This window comes from Sturnira hondurensis, unplaced genomic scaffold (genome assembly GCF_014824575.4).
Source record: "Sturnira hondurensis isolate 20B ecotype Veracruz unplaced genomic scaffold, ASM1482457v3 Scaffold0004474, whole genome shotgun sequence".
Taxonomy (NCBI): Eukaryota; Metazoa; Chordata; class Mammalia; order Chiroptera; family Phyllostomidae; genus Sturnira; species Sturnira hondurensis.
Window position 1 is genome coordinate 8,965,646 of NW_028077105.1, and position 23,432 is coordinate 8,989,077.

The window sequence follows — 23,432 nt, forward strand, 5'->3', positions numbered from 1 at the left end:
TACCCACATTAAATTCATGGAAAATTTATACATTTGAAAATTAATTACTCTACCACTCCAGAATTTCAAAGAAACAATAATCTAACTGGATAAGTACCGATAATCCTTTGAAGATAAATTGTTCAATTATTTGGTGAACTTGTTTTTTTAAAGGGTTTTAATCATTGCTTAACCATTCATGGGAAAGTGTTTGAAGGATTTCTCTGCCTCACTCTGCAGGAAAGAAAATTTTAACTTCTAGTTCTGAAAAATAGTATTACTTTTCAGCTCTTTTAAGTTAATATACAGATGTAAAGCAGTTACATTTTTCATTAAAAATATTAGGTCTTTTTGTTTCCCTGGAGCTAGACAAGTTGATTATAAAGTGGGTTTGGAAGAATTAACAAGCAAGAATAGCCAAGGAAACCTAAGATAGAAGAAAAACAAATGGAGGGTTATACTGTTATTTTTTTTTTAAGTCACATGAAGAAAATTGCAGTTCTATAGGCTGTTACTGTTTACAGTGAAGTGGACTCTCAAGTGATGGATCGATGGCAACTGATATCTCCGAAAGAGAGGCACCTGGGCATTTTCTGCAGCCTGATGCAGCCACACTTACCATCTACAAAGCACCGCCCCCCAAAAAAAAAGTGAGCCTGAATGGGAGCGAGTCTCTGAAATTCAACTATCACTTGCACAAGACACAGTAGCAGAGGAGCAAATAAACAGCAACACAAGGATAAAATTAGCAAAATCTAGAATGTAGACCTTGTATTGGACAAACAATATGGTTTCTTAAAAAATAAGTGGCAAAGAAAAAAAAATGATGAGATTATAGATGAAGAGAGATTCAAGACCTGTATCAAACAAACTCAGTATGTGACTTCATTTGCCTCCTGATTCAATCAACCTTTTTACATTTGGAAGCAAATGCGATGAATTTGAATTTGAATACTTTCTGGATCCTTAATCATACTAAAGAAGTTGTAGTGATAGCATTTGATTTTTAGGTGTGGCAATTGTTTTATTTACAAAAAAGGCTTATCTTTCAGAGATAAATACTGAAATATTTACAGAGAAAATGGTATGTATGGTATTTGTTTCCAGATAATCTGGGTGTGGGGTAGGGTGTGGGGAAGTGTAGAGACAATACAGGGAAAGTCCTGAGTTAGTTCTTAGAGGTTGGCGTTGGGTACATCTGGATCTATTCCCTACACTGTTGTGCATGTTGTGAAATTTTCATAATCAGAATAAAAGGATGACTAACACATCTGATTTAAATAAACAAATAAATCTCTTCCATGTAATGATTTTACCACTACTGGTAATTTAGTGCTTGCTATTAAAAAACATTTAATGCATTTCTTTATTGTCTTGATAAATGAGTACCTCTGCTTACTTCCGTGACCATACTAATTTCTTAGCTGAAGAAATAGATTTTTTTTTTAGATTTTGTTTACTTATTTTTAGAGGGCGAGGAGAAGGAAAAGGAGAGAAACGTCAGTGTGTGGTTACCTCTCACGCACCTCATACTAGATACCTGCCCTGCAACCCAGGCATGCGCCCTGGTTGGGAATCGAATTGGCAACCCTTCGATTCACAGGCCAGTACTCAATCCACTGAGCCACACCAGCCAGGGCTAAAGACATAGATCTTAATAGTTTTTTCAAATTAGCTGTTGAATCTAAAGGGCATTTCTGGCCCAGAAAGTATCAAAATTTTAGTCCAATCTTAAGAAAACTAGTAGTACAAGTGAATAGAATCCACCTTGGAATGAGTAAGTTCCTCCCTTATCACTGTTTTTAGTACGCCACGCCACATTAGCTATTTTTTTTGACAATGTTAGTTGCAGGTAACACGCAGGCAAGTGTTTTCCTTCTCTTTAGCACTGCCCTTGACATCCGTCCTCTCCTCACCTATTTTTCTCACATTTGAAACAATCTATGGTTTCAAAAGATTGACCTGTCTCCTGTGAACTAGCCTTTGGCACAGCATGGCCTTCACACCAGCTACTGATAAAAGAGCAGGTAGTCTGAGTCCCTCTTAGAACATGACAGTCCTTTCAATGAAGCCATCACAGAGCACAATATTGGTGTGAATCACAGACAATCAGAAATGTGACAGTTTAAAGCTTGCCTTCTAAAATTTATTCACCCTGGAGAAATACCTGGCTATGCCTTTGTTTTTGCACTTCTATAGTTACCAGGGTAAGAACCTACTCGTTCTCCAATTTATGACATTGCCGACATGAATGAATCACTCTAGTTCAAAGCACTTGGGGAATAATAGCAAAGATTTGTGGTGATGAGAAGAGCTAGACATATAATGTTAACAGTGTAGAATCGCAAATCAAAGATAGAATGAAACTTTCTGATCTTGGTTCATGAATTCTTTCAACAGATCAGAGTCACTTAACATTTATTCAGTTTTAGCTATTACAAATGAAATAGCTATTTTCGTGCTTATATATTGTCCCACTTTTGTGTCCTTCTCTAGGGACGTTTTCCAAGACTAACCTGTACTAACTGTTGTTTATCACTTTGCCACCGCCATAGCCCACACACTACCCGCCACCCCACTTTAATCACTTTCGAAAGAGTTACAGGCAACCTGGTTGGAAAATTTATATTTTTTCCCGACATTTTCATCTTCTTTGAAATCTCTATAGCCTTTGGCTATGCTGCTTTCCCCCTTTCAGAAACTTCCTTTATCTTTAAAAACTGTATTTATTTATAATTCAGGTTTGTAGTTTTTGTTTTTTGTTTTTTTTTAAAGAAAAACATGTTTTCCTAATATAGCTTTTGCCTAGAATGGAAAGCAAGCAATGACTGAGGAGGGCATGAAAGCAGAAGGAGTATTTAGAAAACAGCACTATCAGAATTTCTCCCCAAGTCCTGCATGGGTGCTTCTGCTCTGGCTCTTCATAACTTGAGTTTCCTTAACCAAAGTCTGCCCAATGTTTCATTTCCTAATAATCCTTTCTGTAAGCAAAGTGACATATTTAGTGCCTAGTTGTAGCCAGGCACTTCAGCATTCAGAGGTTTGTTTCTGGTAACAAGAACTCTGTGAGATACGTGCGAACTGATCAGAAAATTGAAAGGACAGAGGGTAGGCATGGCAGAAGGAATAATGGTCTCTCACACACTAACATTATGTCTTAATCCTAGGAACCTTGAACTGCATATATGATTTAGTTAAAGACCTTGAGATGATAAAATAATCCCGGATAATGTTAGTGACCCCAGTGTAAACACAAATGTCCTTAAACACAGAAGACGGAAGCAAAAGAGAAGGTCAGAGTGATGGGACATGAGGAATACTCAATTCATTTGTGACTCTGAAGATGGAGGAAGGGGCTATGAGCCAAGGGATGCAGGAAGCCTGCATCAAGGGAAAAATCAAGGGAATGGATTCTAGAATCTCCGGAGGTAATATCCAGCCCACACCTAAATTTTAGCCCAATAAGGCTCATGTCAGATTTCTAACCTATTAAACTGTAAGGTAAATTTGCATTGTTTTAAGCCACTAAGTTTGTGGTAATCTGTTATGGCCACAATGGAAAATTAACACATTAGATAATTTGTCCCAATTCACGTGGCTAGTAAATTAGAGAGCAAGTTTATAGATCCAGTTTTGTCTAATTTCACTTTTTTAATAACTTTCATATCTATGAATATTTCACCAAATTTCTTTATACAGATATTTCCCACATCTTAATTTTTAACCTAACCATATTTCTACATCCTATTTTATATTTCAAACTAACAACTAAACATCTTTCATAACAATTTAATATAGCCTGTTAAGGAGCAGTTTTGGCCATATTACACCAAATTGCCTAAGTTATAAGCTGCTAGCAGTAGAAATTATAAAATAATCTATAATTGCCTTCAAATGTTTTACACATAATAGATGCTAAATTATTTTTTTAATTCATTTGAATAGGTGATCAAAAAGATAATGCCAACTCTGAAATAATTTAAGAACCTCAAGGTAATTTCTGTGCATATTATGTGCCCCAGAGTGTCAGCTCTGACCCCTGGAGATTCTGTGAATAAGAGATGTTCACGATGACCTGTCCTCAAGAGCCCTGCTCAACTCCTGTAGACTCGTGCCTATGGCTACTTTTACAGAGTCAGTCTATTTCCATAAGGCGATTTCTACAAGTACCTAAAGGGGGGACTTACCTAACTACCTTATAACATTAACAAGTGTAGATCAGGGGTATCAAACTCATTTTTACCTAGGGGGCACAACAGTTTCGCAGTTGCCCTCAAAGGGCCGGATATAATCTCAACTCCTCAACTGTTAAGGAGTAGTTACATTTATACAGTCCTAAAATTATTTCAGCCCTTTGAAGGCAACTGTGAAGCTGATGGCCCCCAGTGAAAAGGAGTTTGACGCCCCAGTAGAGATGACATATACATCATTATAGACAGAGGGGAAATTCTACCAAGACAACAATTTTAAATATGTCTAAATCACATATTCTCATTCTGAAATAAAAATCTGCACAAGATAGCATTATGCCAAAGTTTGTCAAGCTGGCCTTTATGCCAGATTTTAAAGAGGTGACCTCACTTGCCAGTGAAGTGTGAGGAGTGTAAATGAAATAAAAAATGAGAAAGCTTCAGAACCTGATGTCATTCTGGCTACAGTTTAAAAATAAAAATAGCAGATGACACTCATATAACTGTGTAAACATTTTCTAAGAATTGAGTGCCAAAAAGTTATGATGAATATTTTTGAACGGCTACCATTTTAAGAGGACATACGATAAAGTTCTTACAACAACCACCCTGCAAATTCTTCCCTCTTGGTAGTCTGCCTAGATTTCCCCTGATTCTTTTTGCCACAAACCCACCAACTCATAATACGACTTTGGTCAAGGATGATTTATGAGATACCAAGAACTAGTTTTCTGAAGCGGCCAAAGGATCCAGAGCACACTGAGAACATTTTGAGAGTTGCCTCTGTTTCCACCATGGGGCCTTCACGGGCGTGTGCCCTGTTTACAAGTCTGACTGTTCCTGGCCTTTCCAAAGCTCTTCATGAAGGACCGATTGGCTCCACCTGAACAAATGCTTTGTTTGTTTTTTTTAAACCCTCACACCAAAGAAAATCAAGGCTAATCAAACAAGGACTTGGGCCGCAGGAGAAGAAAATATAACTTTAAAAGTTACATTGGACAACTATATCATATTGCAATTCTTCCTACTAGATGGGTTATGGACATCCCAAAAAGTCCTGGTTAGAATTATCTGGAAAAAGAGCCAATGCCGTGGGACAGTTTCTGCAGGGCCAAGTGCTCCCCTGTAAGCATTCTGTCTACATTTGACAAAATTAATTTATACAAAATCCTTTACTGGAAAAACCTGACACAGTTTTCCATTTAAAGTATGAGAATATGTCGTTGTCAATGAATTCTGATTCTGAAATCACTATCCAGTAGAACATTTAATCACAATATCTAGACACAAGGCTCAAAGGACAGTATATCCTTAGGAAAACGAAGTAGTATTTCACCAATATGGTATCAAGCTCTATTTCCTTTGTGATACTCAAGGCATAAAACATAGTAATCCATAAAAGTTTGACTGACTACAATTACTCAACATCAAGTAGTAATGCTGTGAGATCATCAATAGTAAAACCTGACACTCTAAATTGAATCCATCTAAATAGCAGAGAATTGATGGCGGGAAAACACCCCTGCCATTCGACCACAAGCAATGTGGAGGGATGATTGTAAACAGAAACGCCATAAACAACACTCTAATGAAGTGCTTCATCAGGAAGCCAAGATCCTGTTCAATCTAAACGTACTATGGATACTTGCTAAAGAACTATAGCCACTGCCAAAGCTTTAGAAAAGTTATGAAAGACAGATGTTTCACTTTTTCTGATTCCTGGTTTCCTATCTGCTGTGAGTATAGAATAGTATTACAAATAGTGACCCTAAACAGCAGGTAGTAAATACAGACACTTGTTGAAAGCAGACTTTACATATATTTTGTAAGGAGGAGATATTTCCTATTTTTGCCTGTTCAGTATAATATGCTATTAAGTATCATTGCAGATAGAATTATGGTTATTAAAATTTTTAGTGTAGTCCTGTTTGTGTTTAGGTCATAGACTTTATTATTATTATGCAAAGCAAAAGAAGGTAATGATTTGAATTGCAGATATTCTTGACATGAACATCTTAGACATGCCTCAAATGCTTTAAGTACACAGCATACTAGACTAACTTCAAATCAATTTGTTCAGTCTAAATATACATAAGATTATTGAAATATGAACAGAATACATTTAAATGTCCACATTCTCAATAATCTTTTTAGGATGATTTAAAAAAGAATATTTAAACAGGGATCAAAGTAGCTTCAGGATTAAGAAGGTGGGAAGAATACCAGTATTACTGTTACCTTTGGGTTTTCCAAGATTCCTATGAAGATTCTACTATTTTGCACTTCCATACATATATTTCAAAGCCACACAGAGTAATGTACTGGTTTGTTCACTGATTTGTTCATTCTACAAATCTGATTGAGCAATGCATTATTTATTTTGACAGTCTTTAGCATAGGTATTGAAATACAATGGTGAAGATAAAGTTGCTCTCTCACATGAATTATAGCCTAGAAAAATAGCCAGTACCGATGTGCTGGAACCACCTTGCACTGGTTTTCAAAAAGCCAATTGTGTGTATCTCATCATGACATCATGCTGGTCACTTAAAATCAGCTCTGGTGGGAATATTTACACCATGAAAACTGGCTAACACTACAAATCAGGATATTTCCCCCCCTTTGGCAAATCAGTTGTTAAATATTTTCCAGGAATCTCACTGCAACAAATAAGGTAAATGAATAAATCATGCAATTTTAGGTAGAAGTTTCTGAAATTGATGGCTATTAGAAAATGATTTTCTGAGGTGACGTTTGAGCCCCCAGAGACCTCACTTATATGAGGAATGATGGCCTGTCAAAATCTTGGGAAAGGACATTGCACACAGAAGAAGTAGCAAGTGTAAAGAGCCTGATACAGATGGACTTGATTCATCCCAAGAAGGTCAATGTGGCTAGAACAAAACAGTAGCAACAGATGGAGGTCAGCTATGATGTTGGAGGAGCATGCAGGGCCAGGTCACGCAGGCTGCACAGGAGGTGGCAGGAGTATGGATTTCATCTATGCAAGTGGGGAAGCCACTGGAGGATTTGGAGCAGAGAGGGGATGAGAACCCAATGTGTTTTTAAAAGATTGCTGTGGGTGCTGTTTGGTGAGTAGGCTATGAAGAAGGGGTGTGAAAGCAGAGAGACTAGTCAGGAAGCTCTTCTGTTAGCCTGGTGAGAGATGACGGTGCCTTAGATTAAGTGGCAGTGGTGCAGATAATATGTCAGACTCAGGATGTACTTTGTAGATTGAGTATACAAAACTTGGATAAAGGAAATGAAGGATAAAGAATAATCAAGGATAATTCCCAAGGATTTTATTTCTTATTATTTTTGCTTAAACAACTGGATGAAGAGTGGTGCAGTTGCTAAGAAGGTACATGTTTTGGAGAAGGAAATCATCAGGGTTTCTGTTTGGAGCTGTAAAATTTGCCCTATTGTGTTAGAGGTGTAGGCAGTTTGCTGTTGGGGAGACCATAGATGCAGTGGGTAATGTTCAATGACCTCCGCCACTTTAGAAAGTTCCATAACCATTTTGTGTCTCATTTCTTCCAACTTGGAAATAAAATAATACACCTCCACCATAAAGTTGTGAGGATCACCAAATATAATCCACATCAAATGCTAAGAATGGTGTCCAGCCCATGTTAAGCATTTATTAATTATTAGTATAATCAGTAGCAAAATTTTCACCTATTTCTTAGCTGATACATAAGATCTAAATTTGTTATATTTTTTATATAATCTTGAAAGAGAAAGAACTTTGCATATGAAGTTGGCAAGAGACTATAGATCTATTTGGAAACTGTTATTTTAGAGAAAAGGAGAGGCAGATACACAGGGACAAAAAAATTAGATTAATGGACAAATATCTTCTATTTGGGGTAAGGTCTACCTGAGTCCCTATTCCTACCTATCTTTGCAATTCACCTGCCAGTAGTCATTTGGTTCAGAAACTTTTGCTTTGTTTTGGTTGGGTTTGGTTTTATATTGTAATGACTAAAGAACATAGGAAAGGGATTGTAAATAAGGGATTGCAATACCAGGATATATTTTTAAATATTTTAAATTATTGATACAGACTTATCACTTGTTTTAAAAGGTTGTTCCTGTGCTATTGGCAGGCACCATAAAATCCATAGAGTTTCCTGGGACTCTGCTTGGTGTTATGTCTCACTTGTACTACCCTTGCACTTCAGGGAGTCCACCAACTCAAGGAGGTGTGGAAGAAGACATGGTGTGTAGTTTATTTTAAAATAACTAAATGTCTAAGACAATATAATTATATGAGAAAGATGTCCATAATGTCCAGTTAGCAAAGTTCAAAAAGGATATAAATCTTTGCCTAGAGTAGACTACCAATTTAAAATGCATGTGAATTTGTGTCTGCACATGTGTGTTGAAGAGAAGTAAAATAAAAATAAACCCATTTTAATGCTGTTAACTAACTTTTGTAAGACAGTCAAGTTGAATCTATATCAAAAAGTGAGTTCATGAGAAAAAAATCCATGTATACAGCTATACATAGCTAACCCAGGTAAAATTCCCAAGATGTATACAGCAAAAACAACCAGTAAGAAAGTGCCAATGGAAAAACCAAACATCTCAAGAATAAAATTTAAAAGTACTAATTTTAAGCCATACTGTAAATAACAGAATGTAATGATTTTAAAAATAAATAAAAGCATGTTTGATAAAATTTACTTTTAAGTCAACATGTAATTCATGAATTATTTTACAATTAGAAATTTTGGTAAAAAGCAAAAGAATAAAGCTGGGCAATACAGTCAGTATGCAGACAGGAAATAAAGATTATTCTCAGAAAACTGACAATACACCTGAGTTTTAAAAGGACTATATATATGTCTATTTTTTTACAATCTAGACTATCATCTTCCTTAAGTAAATTGCTAACAGAGAACCTCTACATTATATAATCAATAGATACAAGTGCTTTTTTTTAAAAACTGAACCCTTTTAGAAACTTGAAAGTGGGATCCTACAGGAAAAGCACATTACATCCTAAAGTTATTCGAACTTTAAAGATTTGGTTACTGAAGAGTTCATTTAAGTCTAAGAGGTTGGGTTAGCAGTTTATGCCATTCTGAGCAAGGTGTCACTTTTATCACCTCACTGTAGCAGAGGGAGATCATATAATAGAGTTATGTCACAGCAACACAAAGAAAGGTCAGAGCCAGGAAGACTGAGCAAAGGTGTCCATTATTCAATAGCTGTTTATTGGACACCTGTGTATGCCAGTCGCCAGTGCCCACATAAATGCTGGAATAGTAATAAAAATTCGTGAAGGCGTTACCAAGAACTCTTACTAATCTCTAAATTCAAATTATGTAATGTGCACTCATGACTTTTAATCCAATCATCAATACTAATTTCATTTCAAATATAAAATGTATTTTATCAAAGTTCTTGCTGTGTTTTTAGAAATATTTGACTGAAATATATATTTTTTAAATTCAGGCATTTAATATATAGACCAAACAAGTTTACAGGTAAGCCATTTTGTTCTAGCAAGTTGTTTTACCACCTTAACTTTCATTATCTACATTTGACAATACTATAATAACATGTCATTTTTGTGTTAAAAATTATGCATATTTTCTATGTCTTCAAAAATGCTTGTTTTGCAAAATGTAGAGTATGTAATTCTATTTATTATCTATGGGTGATAGGGCTTTAAAAGTTGCGTTGATTCAGGCAGGCTTTTCATTGTGATTATAAAAGAGAAGTTAAACGTGCTTCCTTAGGAAAATCAGTGAATCACACTAAAAATGAAGAAATAAGGATTTAAACTCTGAAAATCATTTTGACCAAATTGGATCAATAATAATCTTTCTCAAATCTTCTAGCATGGTGTTAAGTCCATTGCAATTGTGATTGTCCAAAAATTTTCTTATCAAAGCCCTACAGAATTCTGTATGATTCATCTAAAGAAGAGTATTGAAATTGACCAATAGTTAGCATTTAACAAGGCAATAACTCTTTCCAAAACATCTTGAGAAGATCAAGAATACCAATAGACATTTAAGTAGTAAAATCAGTATTTCAAGTTATTTTTATATATGTGTGTGTTAGAGGTTAGTAATGTATTTGTTAAGTCCTAACTTTAACTTATAGGTAGGATTTTATAATTTTCTGCTTTTTGTATTAATCTATTCTAGTTTTTAGTGATATTATCACAATTTTTAGCATGTATGCATGCCAAAATATATTGTATACAGCAGAGAAGCCTTCATACTCTTAATTACTTTAATGCTCAGGTAAGGAATTAAGTTCTATGAGTGTCTATTTGGAGTATTGAGGGCAGGCTCAAAATCTAAAAAAAAGAAATTTGTTTGGGTTCTGGTTCTATTGCTTACCAGTTGTACATTATAAGCAGACTGCTAAATCTCTCTGATGCAAAATGTTCTCATTTGTTATAGCATCTTTCTTGAGAGCTAGAACAAATTCTGTAAGGTAAATCATGTCAAACATTTTGCCCACTACCTAGGACCAAACAGGTCTTCAAAAAGTACCATTATTCCAGCCTACTGCTGCAAGACTATGGCACGGAAATAGTTAAAGTATGAAGAGAGAAAGCTAAATTGGGTATTTAGTCTGTATCTTGAAGATTATTCATCTTTGCTTCCCAACCTGACTTATTAAATTAATGTAATCATAATGACCCAATGCAAAGAGGCAACTCCTCATTCATGTTTTGGACTAATTTCCTTGGATGCACTACATTACGAAGCCAATTTTTTCCTTTAGTTGTGTTCATTGTTTCAGCTAATTTGACATTAATCTACCATGACTTTCCGACAACAAAATTGTCTGTAAAGTCACATTAAAATATTTGTAAAACAAACAAAACTGAGGTATTTTGACAGGGAATACATTACTTTTAATATTTAGATACAATTTAGCTAATAAGGATGCTATATAACCTTTGTTTCTATACAGATTTATTACCTGTTACCTTAATTTGAAAATGATACAGTCAACATTTGCAAGTTTAGATAAATAAACAGGACACTGATAGGTGTTGTGGTGAGAGCTTCCAAACTAAATCTGTGTTTGGGGCCATTCACCTTTTATTAAAGATTCTCTAGTAAAAATATTGCTACTGAAATTTGATTTTTTTTCTGTTATGATATTTCCAATATCTGAATAGTTTCATTCATCCTCCCAGCAGCTGTATTGCCAGAGGTGACCACACAAAGAATAAAGTGGGGGAATACACAACATTCCCCCTACATAATGAAATGCAGTTGTGTTTTCTGAGTGGAAGCCAACACAGAGTTGTGAAAAATTGCCCACATTCTGTCTATTTTAGGCAGTGTTGTTCAGACTTTCCATAACAGGGTTAGTAAGACATAAAAATTTTAACAGATCTTTTCGCACATATTTTAACAGATCTCTTTTTTTGTACAGTTATTTCTGTTTTTAAATAATTCTCTAACTTATTTCCTGGTTTTCAGAATCATCTGCCAGGGCACTCATTGGGACACTATTTGAAATTAGGATTTGCATCTCCAAATGTTTACATGCTCATCATATTGCTAGAACTTAGTTTATCAGCATTTTACATCCAATGCATAGTATCCTGCCTACACTCCTTGTTAAGCACCATCACAATTCCCTTTCCACCTCTCTTACATTTACTTTTTTTCTACTAGGAAATAATAAAATATCAAATAAAAATTACAGTCCTAGGCTTCTTTATTTTAAAAGGAGAGTTAAATTGATTAATAACTGCTTTTCCCAGATAAAGCTATAAATGTGGTAAACTCACACAAAGAGTGACAAATATGACTAAAGTTCAGAATATATTTAGAAAAAGGACCAGTAAAGAAATTTACTTCATGATATTTAGCCCGAGACTTAGAGGAAAATGTATAAATTTTAAAATACACAGCATATTTATCGTAAAAACATGAGATTATTCCATCTTTTATTCAATTCTCAGCTTTAATAAGATTCTCACATTATGGATTGCTGTTTTGCATTCTTCATTCATTTAATCACTTATTCTTATACCTAAATTTATCAAGTGACTAATATGCTGGGCACTATTCAGAATGTAGCAATTAAGAAATAATAGAAAAAATATCTCCACTTTCATGAAAATTGCATTTAGAAAGGCAAGGTAAACAACATTTAACACAAATAGCAAAATGCACATAGTAAGTTATTTTCTCCAATATATTTTATGGAGAAAAATAAAGCAGAGGCATGGGTTAAGAAGTGGAGAAGGGTTCACAATTTTTCATAGAATTATCAGGGAGGTCCTTGCTAAGAAGATGACACTTGAATAAAAACCCAAAGGAGATAAGAACAACACTATATGGGAATTGGGAAAAATAAATACAGACAGAAAAAAAACCAGTGTTGGTATAAAGGCCTTCACCACCCAAAAAAGTAGCTAGTGGGATGACTGAAGAGGGGAGATAAAGTCAGAGATGAAAAACAGGATTAGGGAAAGATCCTGTAAATTCTTCTGGGTCATTGTGCTTTTCCCACTTTGAGCAATGGAAAGCCATTAGATTTTTGGAAGAAGGAGTGATATGATCTGATTTTGCATTAATAAGGCCAATGTAACTACAGTTTAAAACTAGACTGAAGGAGAGATAATTAGAACAAACATTCTTATAATATAGACACTGAAGCTGGTTGCCAACTTTATTAATGATTAAAAGGTCAGTGAAAATTCATTTAGAATGAAAATACATTTTCTAATTAACCACAGATCCTACTTGTGACATTGAAACAATTATCTTAAAAAAAAACTAAAGCAGGTAAAGAACTGTAAATTTAATCATAATCTGCTGTATTAAACAAGATGTATTCATATAGGACATTTTGAACAAGTAGATTACAATATCCTCTTTAGTTAATTTTGTATTCATCAATTTAGCAGTGATCCAAATAGTACCAAGAAAAAATTCAGTGATTTGAAAGCAGCCATGGACCATTCTTTCATCACATCTGCTGAGTTCCTGTTAAATGCTGAGGATCACGATCAATATAAACAATTATATCCCTGGGTGGTGTGGCTCAATGGAATGAGTGCTGGCCTGCAAACCAAACAGTTGATGGTTCGATTCCCAGTCAGGGCACATGCCTGGCTTGAGGGCCAGGTCCCCAGTAGGGGTACATATGAGAGGCAAACACACACTGATATTTCTCTCCCTCTCTTTCTTCTTTCCTTTCTCTCTCTAAAAGTAAAGAAATAAAACCTTTAGAAAAATCATAGACCTCCAACTTTGAAAACTCACAATCTAGTGGAGATATAGGAAAGCAAACATCCAATCATCATGCCATAGGTTAATGTCTTATAGAAATCTGTCTGACAGAGGAAACCCTTACATCAAATAGGCTCCATTGAATAAAAGCATATTTAACTGGGCTATTTAAAATTTAAATCTTGCATGGCTTTTTAATATATTCATGAATGGCTTCTATTTTTATTTAGATAATGAGATATTAAATGTAGGGATATTGTTTGTTCAACTCCTTTCTACCTGTTGAGTGATTAACTATGAATTGTATCTATCTCACTTTTTCATTATTTAATGGGAGAAGCTAATAATTCTCTCTAAGTTATAGAACAAAAGATTCTATTAATAGGAATGAGCGAGAAGAGAATGTGAGGAAAGAATACATATGAGAAAATAATAATTTTTTCAAGATTGAAAATTGAAATACCCTTATTGTGTTTAAACAAAATAAATTTTGAATATGTAAACAATTTAAATATTGAAATACCTGAATGTATTTCATGCTTTTTTTTAATTACAGAAGGGTTCAATCATTAGATTAACAGTTCAAGGCTTTAGAAAAAATGCTTCTATGCTACTAACATAGATTCTAAAAGTATCATAATATCTGCATAGAAATGTTAATCCAATCTGATTTTAAAATATAATTCTCATTTAGCATTGTTAGCCTATTTCAATAAATATATCTCTATGAGGTCAATAAATAAAATATTTATGTCAAGAACATGTGGAAATTGATCTCTAAAGCTGCAAGATATTTCATGATAATAACATTTTTAGTTTGCCGGGGTGGGGGGGGGGACCAGAAAGAGAAGAGAACTGTTTATTGAGGAAAGGAGATGCCCACATATGAACACATATGAACCCACCTAATCCTGTGACCTACCTGGATTACACAGGAATGAACATGGCCTCAATATGTGTTAACAAATGCAATCGAAAAGCTGCTCCTCTGTATTTTACTACACTTGCTAATCAGCTTTCTTCCTAAACAAATCAAAAGGCCTACTTGAGAAAATGGCCCGATTTAAAAAGTCATAAAATGAGATCAGATACCACAACACATCTTGTGGCAAAAATCTGGTTGAAAAGGCACAAAAATGAAATATTTTAGACATCCTATTAACTTTCAAGCCCCTATTATTGTCTTTTAAATTGACGCATACATTTCTTTGTTAATATATTGGGTTTTTGCATACTCATCACCGGAACAGTTAACCTTCTCTTGAGTTTGTGCCTTCACTACGACATTACAATAGCTACAATTGCCAGATGGAATTTAGTTGTTATATTGCTATTTTCATTATGTCAAGTTTCTTGCCACAATTTTAGACTATTTATTTTTGCTAATCTAGTAACTGGGGCACAGCATGATTAAATCATTTGCTCACAATATGCTGTGAGTAAATAACAGAATTGGGAAAAGTTAATAATCCCTTAGCAATAAAAATCTAAAAGCAACCAATTTATAAAGTAGCTACTTCTTCTCAATAAATTGTTGTATTTTTCTAGTACTTACCTTGAATGTTAAAACATAAAAGAAATATTCCATTGGAATCTGTAATGATTTAATCAAGGGAATCCAAAGGTGACTGTTTCTATTTAAAATAGATTAATAAATGTGTTTCTCAGAGGAGCCAAGTACATATCAATAACAAAAGATAAACTGGCACTTGTTAAATTCATACATCTCCAAATACATAAGAGGACCAATAAATGGTCAAACTTCTCACTGAATCACTGACAAACAGCAAGATTTATCTATTTATTATAAAACTGCCGCCATTGATTCCAAATTCGATAACAGTGCCTACTATGCCAAATAACCTACTAATCCTTCCTGTTGTAGAGGTGGAAAAGACAAAGTTATGCCATTTTAAAAGCATGCTAAAATGTATTAGAAAATGAAAAATCTAGTCCCTTATCATACTACAAAACAAATGTCAGCTATATTCTTCTGTCAAAACCAGGAGATCATAGTGTGATATTTCTTGAACCTGAACAATGTAGCTCCCCAGGCTAGGTCTTCAAATCTCAGTTTAAGAAATACTGATGTAGTTTGGGGTCTAAATCAAGGGTACTCAGGTTAAAATCCCAGCCATGTTTATAATAAACTTTGTTAAGAAGACCAAATCACTTAGCTTTTCTAAGTCTCAGCGTTCTTCAACTATTAACTAAGAAGAACAATACTAGCTACCTTATAGACTTACTGTGAGAAATAAATAAAAAATAAGGATGCATTGGCAACATTTTTTCTGTTGCCGATGCATTAAAATATTCATTCCTGAAGCTTCTCTCCTTGGTTAAGTTCCCTGAACTTGTTCCACAGTTTGTTACTCCAAAGCCTAAAGCCAAATAAGAGCTCTAAAGCTCCTTCCTTTCTGAGGAACTCCACTATAAAGGCTGACTACAGACCTGCTTTACTTTTTACATCATTAAATCATTGATGAGATTAAAATCTAACTCGAGTAGAAATATGATTTGTTTCATTTGATAGATTATGTTCCCTTCTCTTGAATACAAAGTAGGTTGATTTATAGGAAGTAGGAGAGGGCTAAAGTAAAGGACAAGAGTGGGCACCATCTTGGGATATGGGAAACATGAGGTCATATCTCCACACCATATCCACTAGGTGTATTTCAGACTTTGCAGTCAGGTAGAGCTGTCTTATAAACAGATTCCCACCCCTTGTTATAAAGAGTGAACTATAAAAGAAAGATGTCTTAAGTATTCACTCATCTTAAGGTCATGAAACTAAATAGAAAGATAGTACAGGAAAACAAACCCACATAAGTCCTGAGATACCATGTGGGAATGGATGAGTAGGGATGCAAAGCAAACTTAGGAAAATATAAGTGACTGCATTAAAAATAGGTGTTCAGGTGAAATCTTTGTCCTGTTCAATGAAATAAGATACATACATTGGATAGAAATTATTTAGTAAAATCTTGTGATTGTATCATGTACTATGCCATCACCATTGTGGTTGAGCTCAAATATAAGTGATTTATGCAAATTATGTCAGTAGTTTACTCTCTTGTTCCATGTGCAATCTAAAAAAAATTAGGTGGAGAGGAAATCAGAGCAGTCAACTGTCCCTATTTATTGATTTCCTATCCCAGGAAATGACCTGAGGTAAGAGATAGCAGACTCACTCCTGATTGGGAAAGCAGGTATTCAGTACCTGCATAAAGGGAGAGAACTTCTGTGACTGATAAAAGACCACGTTGTCTGTATCAGGAGAGGAATGGAGTGCATTTTGAGGCTAGAATTTGCAGGAAATTCATGTATAAGTATCCAATGACTGAGAGCATGGTCGATCAGTGTAGTAGTTTGATCTTCCATTCACGGATAGTGCTCGGAGACTTCTTGAGAGATCCCTCTAACTCAAAGCTGACCTTCCTCCGCTGGTATAAGTGGAAATAAGTCCAGGGTAGTTGGTGATTTAGTTGTGTCACTGATCCACTGCTGATCTCCAGTTGTTCAAGTCTTGAGGAGTCTCAGGCGGGTGGAAAGAGGGTCTACTGTGAAATCCACCAGTCAGCTCTTTGTAGTTCCTAAACGTGTGCACCCTGGCCAAAATGGGCCTGAGAGGAGGGGAACCCTGAGAGGAGGGGAAGTCATACTCCCATTGAGGAAATGCCTGGTGTCTATCTGAACCCATGAGAATGTGACTAACACCCAATGACTAGTACTTCCTTCCACTATGGTCACCTGTGGAAAGAAGACCTATACATAGTTTCTGTCAATAACTATTCTGGCCATTCCCCTTCTCCGACCCCGAACTCCCTTGCTGCTCTATCTCTACTGGGCTAGAGAGGAGTGGATAAGAGTCTTTCCCATGCTGACTCCAGGGAGTAAGAGAGAAACAGACTAAGTTAAAGAGTTCACCATCTCTAGTCTCAGGGCCCAGTCAATTAAATAAACTTTTGCATTTGGAAGAAAAATATGAAAATATTTTTCCAGATCCCATAGTATTTGCAAGCCTAAATAAGTTGGGGTGATAGTGACTCTTGGTTGATAACACCAGCCTAACCTGAATATTGTGAAGAGAAAGAAGAAAGAAACTAAGTGTGGAAGGCACCTAGGCTTATGCAACATAAACTTGAACCCCTCTAACATCAATTTTGTACAACTGCAAGGCTTGTNTAAGTTAAAGAGTTCACCATCTCTAGTCTCAGGGCCCAGTCAATTAAATAAACTTTTGCATTTGGAAGAAAAAAACAGAAAAATATAAAAATATTTTTCCAGATCCCATAGTATTTGCAAGCCTAAATAAGTTGGGGTGATAGTGACTCTTGGTCGATAACACCAGCCTAACCTGAATATTGTGAAGAGAAAGAAGAAAGAAACTAAGTGTGGAAGGCACCTAGGCTTATGCAACATAAACTTGAACCCCTCTAACATCAATTTTGTACAACTGCAAGGCTTGTTATGTCATGTAGTGTCCCAAGTTTAATTTAATACCCAAATGCCATAGCTTGCTCAACTCTCAATAACAAGGTCAATTTCTCCAGAGCTTTGTTATCCAAGAACCTTCAGTACATGACCAAGAACAGAGTAGAAACACTCTATTATTTTAAAAATTAAAAACAGCCCTGGCTGGTGTAGCTCAGTGGATTGAGTGTGGGCTGCAAAGGGTCATCAGTTCAATTCTCAGTCAGGGCACACACTTGTGTTGCAGGCCAGGTCCCCAGTGGGGGCCACATGAGAGGCAACCACACAGTGATGTTTCTCTCTCTCTCTCTTTCTCCCTCCCTTCCCCTCTCTCTAAAAATAAATAAATAAAATCTTTAAAAATATATAAATAAATAAAAGTTAAAAACAGTACGGAGTTTTCTCAGAAAACTAAAAATGAAATTGCCTTTTCACCCAGCAATTCCACTGTTGAGATTATATCCTAAGAACCCTGAAACACCAATCCAAAAGAACCTATGCACTCCAATCTTCATAGCAGCACATTTAACAATAGCCAAGTACTGGAAGTGCCCATCAGTAAATGAATGGATCCAAAAACTATGGTACATTTACACAATGAAATACTACACAACAGAGAGAAAGAAAGAGCTCCTACCCTTTGTGAAAGCATGAATGGACCTGGAGAGCATTATGCTAAATGAAATAAGCCAGGTGGTGAGGGACACATACTATATGATCTCACCTTTAACTGGAACCCAATCAACAAAATGAACAAACAAGCAAACAATGAAACTAAGAACAATCTGACAGTAACCAGAGGGGAAATGGAGAGGGTAATGGGGGGAAAAGGGTGAAGGGTTTTCAGGAACAACTATATAGGACATATGAACAAAACCAAGGAGGGGTGGAAGCAAGGGATAAAGGTGGGGATGTCTGGGGTGGGGGGGTGGGGGAGGTAAATGCAGACAACTATAATTAAAAAACAAAATATTTTTTAAACAACACTACTGTATTTTCTTTATGTAAAATTTTATTGATCTATATTTTCATCATTAACTCCCATTAGTCAAAACAAAATCAGCACTGGCTAAATTCTTTCTTTTCTTTCTCTTTCTTTCTTTCTTTCTTTCTTTCTTTCTTTCTTTCTTTCTTTCTTTCTTTTCCTTCTTTTAGATTTTAGGTTTTATTTATTTATTTTTAGAAAGAGAGGAAGGGAAGGAGAAAGAGAGGGATAGGAACATTGATGTGAGAGAGAAATATCAATTGGTTGCTTTCATTCAGGGCCCTGAACAGGAACCAAACCATCAAACCAGCCATATGTCCTGACCTTGATCCTAACTGGTGACCCCTTGCTTTGTAGAATGGTGCCCAACCAACTGAACCACGCTCTTCTGGGCTCAATGCTAAACTCTTTTTGTGAATTCATTTTAGCTGTCCTTTAAAAATAAATGCCAAAAATTTAAAACAACAGCATACTAAATGAATAGGCCTCTTTGTTCACTGTACCAGGAAAAGAATGGAGGGTGATAAGAAAGAGTATCTTCTTGCTGAAGAACTACTAGTGGCCTAAAAAGTTAAAACAAAATACAATTTCAAAGTGGAAAATGAAAAAATAAAATTAAAACGAAAAGAGAGAGGCACTAAAGCTGGTTCAAAAAAAAGGTGAAGGAATTAATAAACATAAATTGGTAGCTACAAAATAGTCATGGAAATGTAAAGTACAGCGTATGAAATTAAATAAAAAAGAAGGAGGCACTATACCTGTTGTAAATCCAGTGTAATGGTCACATAATGGTACTCAATTCCATTCTTAATACTGGGACTCTGCCACCAAGTGTTCTTCCCATCAATAGCATTTGTAATTGGGTGTCTCTCTAATGAATCAGCAGCAGCACGTGAAAGGAGGAGAAAAGATTACATAATCAATTACAGCTGTTACTTTAAAGGAAAAAGTTAAGAGTTAAAACCATGAGCATGTGACTATCAAACATTAAAATAATATAAAGAGAAAGCAACTCATATCGTCAAATGAATTATTTAATGTTACCCTTTCCATAGCACTCTGAAAGATAGGGTGAAATGGCTAAACACTTAGGCACAAAAGAAGAACCTGCTCAGCACTCTGGCCGTGGACTAAAATGGGCAAATTTAACAATAACTATAGAAATTCAGTGTGAACAAATAATATTGAAATCTAATTGATGTGTCAATCATTCAAACATTCAAAGAAGCAGTATCTCTACTGTTTGAGGTGGCTCTAGTATGCCACCAATTCTATTAACAGAGACATAAAATCCTAAATTGTGGTTTAAAGGTATTTGCAGACTTGTCCTACTGACAAATTCATTGCCAAGACTCGGGCAATTCAATATGTACCTGGTTTTAATATAAAGGGCTGTCAAATTCATCTTATAAGGCTTTTTGTTGTCAGTTCTAAACTTGCCAAACTTCCACCTCTATTTAAAAGTATAATGAAAGATACTCCAAACTTTCCAGTCAGCATTTGCCTGTTCCCATAATCCCTAACTCAGTGGAGATGTCTGGAATAATGGCAAGAGGACTACTTCACAAGAAACTCTATCCTGCCCACAAAACATAGATCTCACTTTGCCTTTGCCCAGTAAATGAGACTTTTTATTCTGTGAGAATAAAAGAAAGACTGCGGATAGCAAATAAATACAAGGTGTGGACAATCATTGTCCCCTTCCCCAACAGGCCTCTCTTAAGTCCTTACTCCTTACAATATTTACACCTCATGTTCCTCATCTCCAGCTCCGTGCACCTCGGAACAGCAGCCATTACCTCTGGACTGCCAAAGCCCTCCTTCCATTTTGGTCCTCAGTCATGGGTCTTTGTCTGAAATCGGTGCTTCTCATTTAACACAACTTCTGTTCCCTTTCCCCTCCTTTAAAAAGGCTCAGCTCATGCACTGGGGAGAATGGCAGGAGTGGAGAATGTGGGATGTCCTTATTTATAGCCAGAGCGCTGAATTAAAGGTAACTAACATCCTAATTTCTCATGTCCAGACCAGCATATTTTCCCAAAGAAATGAAGATGAAGTGGAGTTTGCCTGTCTGCCAGGTCTTCTCTCCTTCAGGGATGAAGGATGCCTTGGGGGTTCAGTCTTGAGAACTTGAATAACACTAATTCTCTGAAAACGCACTTCAAATGGATGGCCTAACAATAAGCTTTTAGATCAGAACACATTGTTCTTTGTAAATTGAATCAATGCTTCAAAAAAAATGAACACACCATATCACTGCTAGAAACAACTATGGACTTTGGATGTGCCTACAGTAACCCACGCAGGTGTTCTATGATAACGGTGACAAAAAAACAACAATTTGGAACATGATGATCAGGAGTATGAGAAGCTAGATGGTCCACTTGGTCTGACCATTTAGTACTTAGTGTGCACCTAAATTCTGCATGTCATACTTGAAGTAGGAATAATAACAGTCCACTCACATCAGTGGTTCCCTCATTCTTAGCTTTCAGAAAAAAAAATAAACAAAAATGAGTTTAAGCTTTTTATTTCTTTAAGTAAGAGTAGCCTTCTCTCTAATTTTACTGTCATTTAATATGCTGTCGGTATTGTTTAATTAAATAAAGGCCATTTAAAAGTTTTTTTTAGCCCTGGCTGGTGTAGCTCAGTGGATTGAGCGCAGGCCTGTGAACCAGAGGATCGCGGTTCGATTCCCAGTCAGGGCACATGCCTGGGTTGCAGGCGGGTTCCCTGCAGGCCAACTCCCAGCAGGGGATGCACAAAAGGCAACCATACATTGATGTTTCTCTCCCCCTCTCCTTCCCCTCTAAAGATAAATAAATAAATAAAATCTTTAAAAAAAAGTTTTTCTAAAAACCATAATATAAAAATGAAGGATAATTTTTAAGGTACTCCTTTCTTTCCATAAAAGAAATTTGGATTTTCTTCTTATTTTCTCATTTTGCCATCAAACAGTAAAAATATCTTGGATGGGAACTTTTGACTCACAGGTTTACCGGAGGAACATTAACACTATTGATATCGTAACCATTATTTACACATATACATAAAGTTAATTATATATCTGTTCAAAATGTATACTGTTCTGAATATTAATTGAAGACCAATTACCTGTAACAAAAAATTTGAACATAAACATCAGGCAAAATGAAGTTCTTGTTGCAATACAGATACAATAATAAAGTAAAATCATCTTCAAAAAATATTAAAAACTGAATATTCAATAATATGTGCTTTTCAGATTGTGAACATTTCTATGACATATTAACTTTAATAACCCTGTTTCAGTTAAACAAGGTAGTTTGCTATACCTTGTTTAACTGAAAACAGAGGCTTATGTCTTTGAGTTGCTTACGGTAATATGAGTTATAAGACAGGACAAAAGAATTAATTTTTATTGGTAAATTACTTAATTCAACTGAACAGCTGTATGAACTTTGTTTTATACCAAGTCTTTTCACATTAGCCGTCCACATAATGAGGCATCCAATCTCATTAATGGAAAGTAAAAATGCTGAATATATTGCCTAATTAACTAACACTAGTTTACTTCTGTTGAAGCTAGGGAAGGTGTTGAGTCTTTAAAACAACAAGTATGAGAAGCATTACTAATATCAAATAAACACCCTTGGTGTTGTGAATGGTTGAGGAAATCTGCCCACTGAGAATCAGAATCCATAAATGAAATATTACATTGCTTCTGAAAAATAATAGGTATCACTGTGAACATTTCCCCAAAGTCCTTTTGAAACTTCTTTTTTTTTTAATTTTATTTATTTACTTATCTTTAGAGGGGAAGGAGAGAGGGAGAGAAACATCAATGTATGGTTGCCTTTCATGCGTCCCCTGCTGGGAGTTGGCCTGCAGGGAACCTGCCTGCAACCCAGGCATGTGCCCTGACTGGGAATCGAACCGCGATCCTCTGGTTCGCAGGCCCTTGCTCAATCCACTGAGCTACACCAGCCAGGGCTGAAATTTCTTTACAGATTGTGTGTTTAATTTGTGATAAAAAAAACACACACACACACAAAACTCCATATCCAAATCAAATCTGTGGGTCTTAAAAAACTTTAAAAGGAGCTGCCTAATTGGAAATTTTGATATATGCTACCTCAGTTCAAATTGATATAAGACTTATTCACAAAAAGGAAGACTGAGAGATAAATTAACAATTAACCCTAATCCCCATTATGAAAGTTTAATCATAAGTAATTTGCAAAAACTGATTAATTGGTGGCATAGTTCTCTTATTTACAAGATAGAAACTTATAATATCCTTATTAGGAAAAGCTATGCAAGTCAATCCAAAGCTAACTGCATCTAAAGTTTGGTGAGAAAATTATTGATAAAGTAAATCTTTCCAACTGTTAGTTTTTAATTAGGAAGCACAATCTATTAACAGTTGAAAGTTCAAGTTCCCTTTTCTTTGTATGATAACTAAGTATAGGCTTTTCAGATTTATTGTAACTGTTCACTGAACTTGTGGAATTTTATCATCATTTGCTCCAACTTTTCCTAGAATATATGCATGTGGTTTATTCCTAGATTTTTATTCTTGTGGAGCATCATGCTTTC

General features: G+C 35.5%; 1 protein-coding gene across 3 annotated transcripts in view; it reads right to left on the minus strand.

The window, feature by feature from the left end:
- Positions 1-23,432, minus strand: part of LAMA2 (laminin subunit alpha 2) — a 531,387-nt gene that overhangs the window by 370,362 nt on the left and 137,593 nt on the right. For all 3 annotated transcript variants that reach the window (XM_037045779.1, XM_037045780.1, XM_037045778.1), the window contains exon 3: positions 19,613-19,725. In XM_037045779.1, the coding sequence (XP_036901674.1) occupies positions 19,613-19,725 (113 nt within the window). The remainder of the gene's footprint in view (positions 1-19,612; positions 19,726-23,432) is intronic.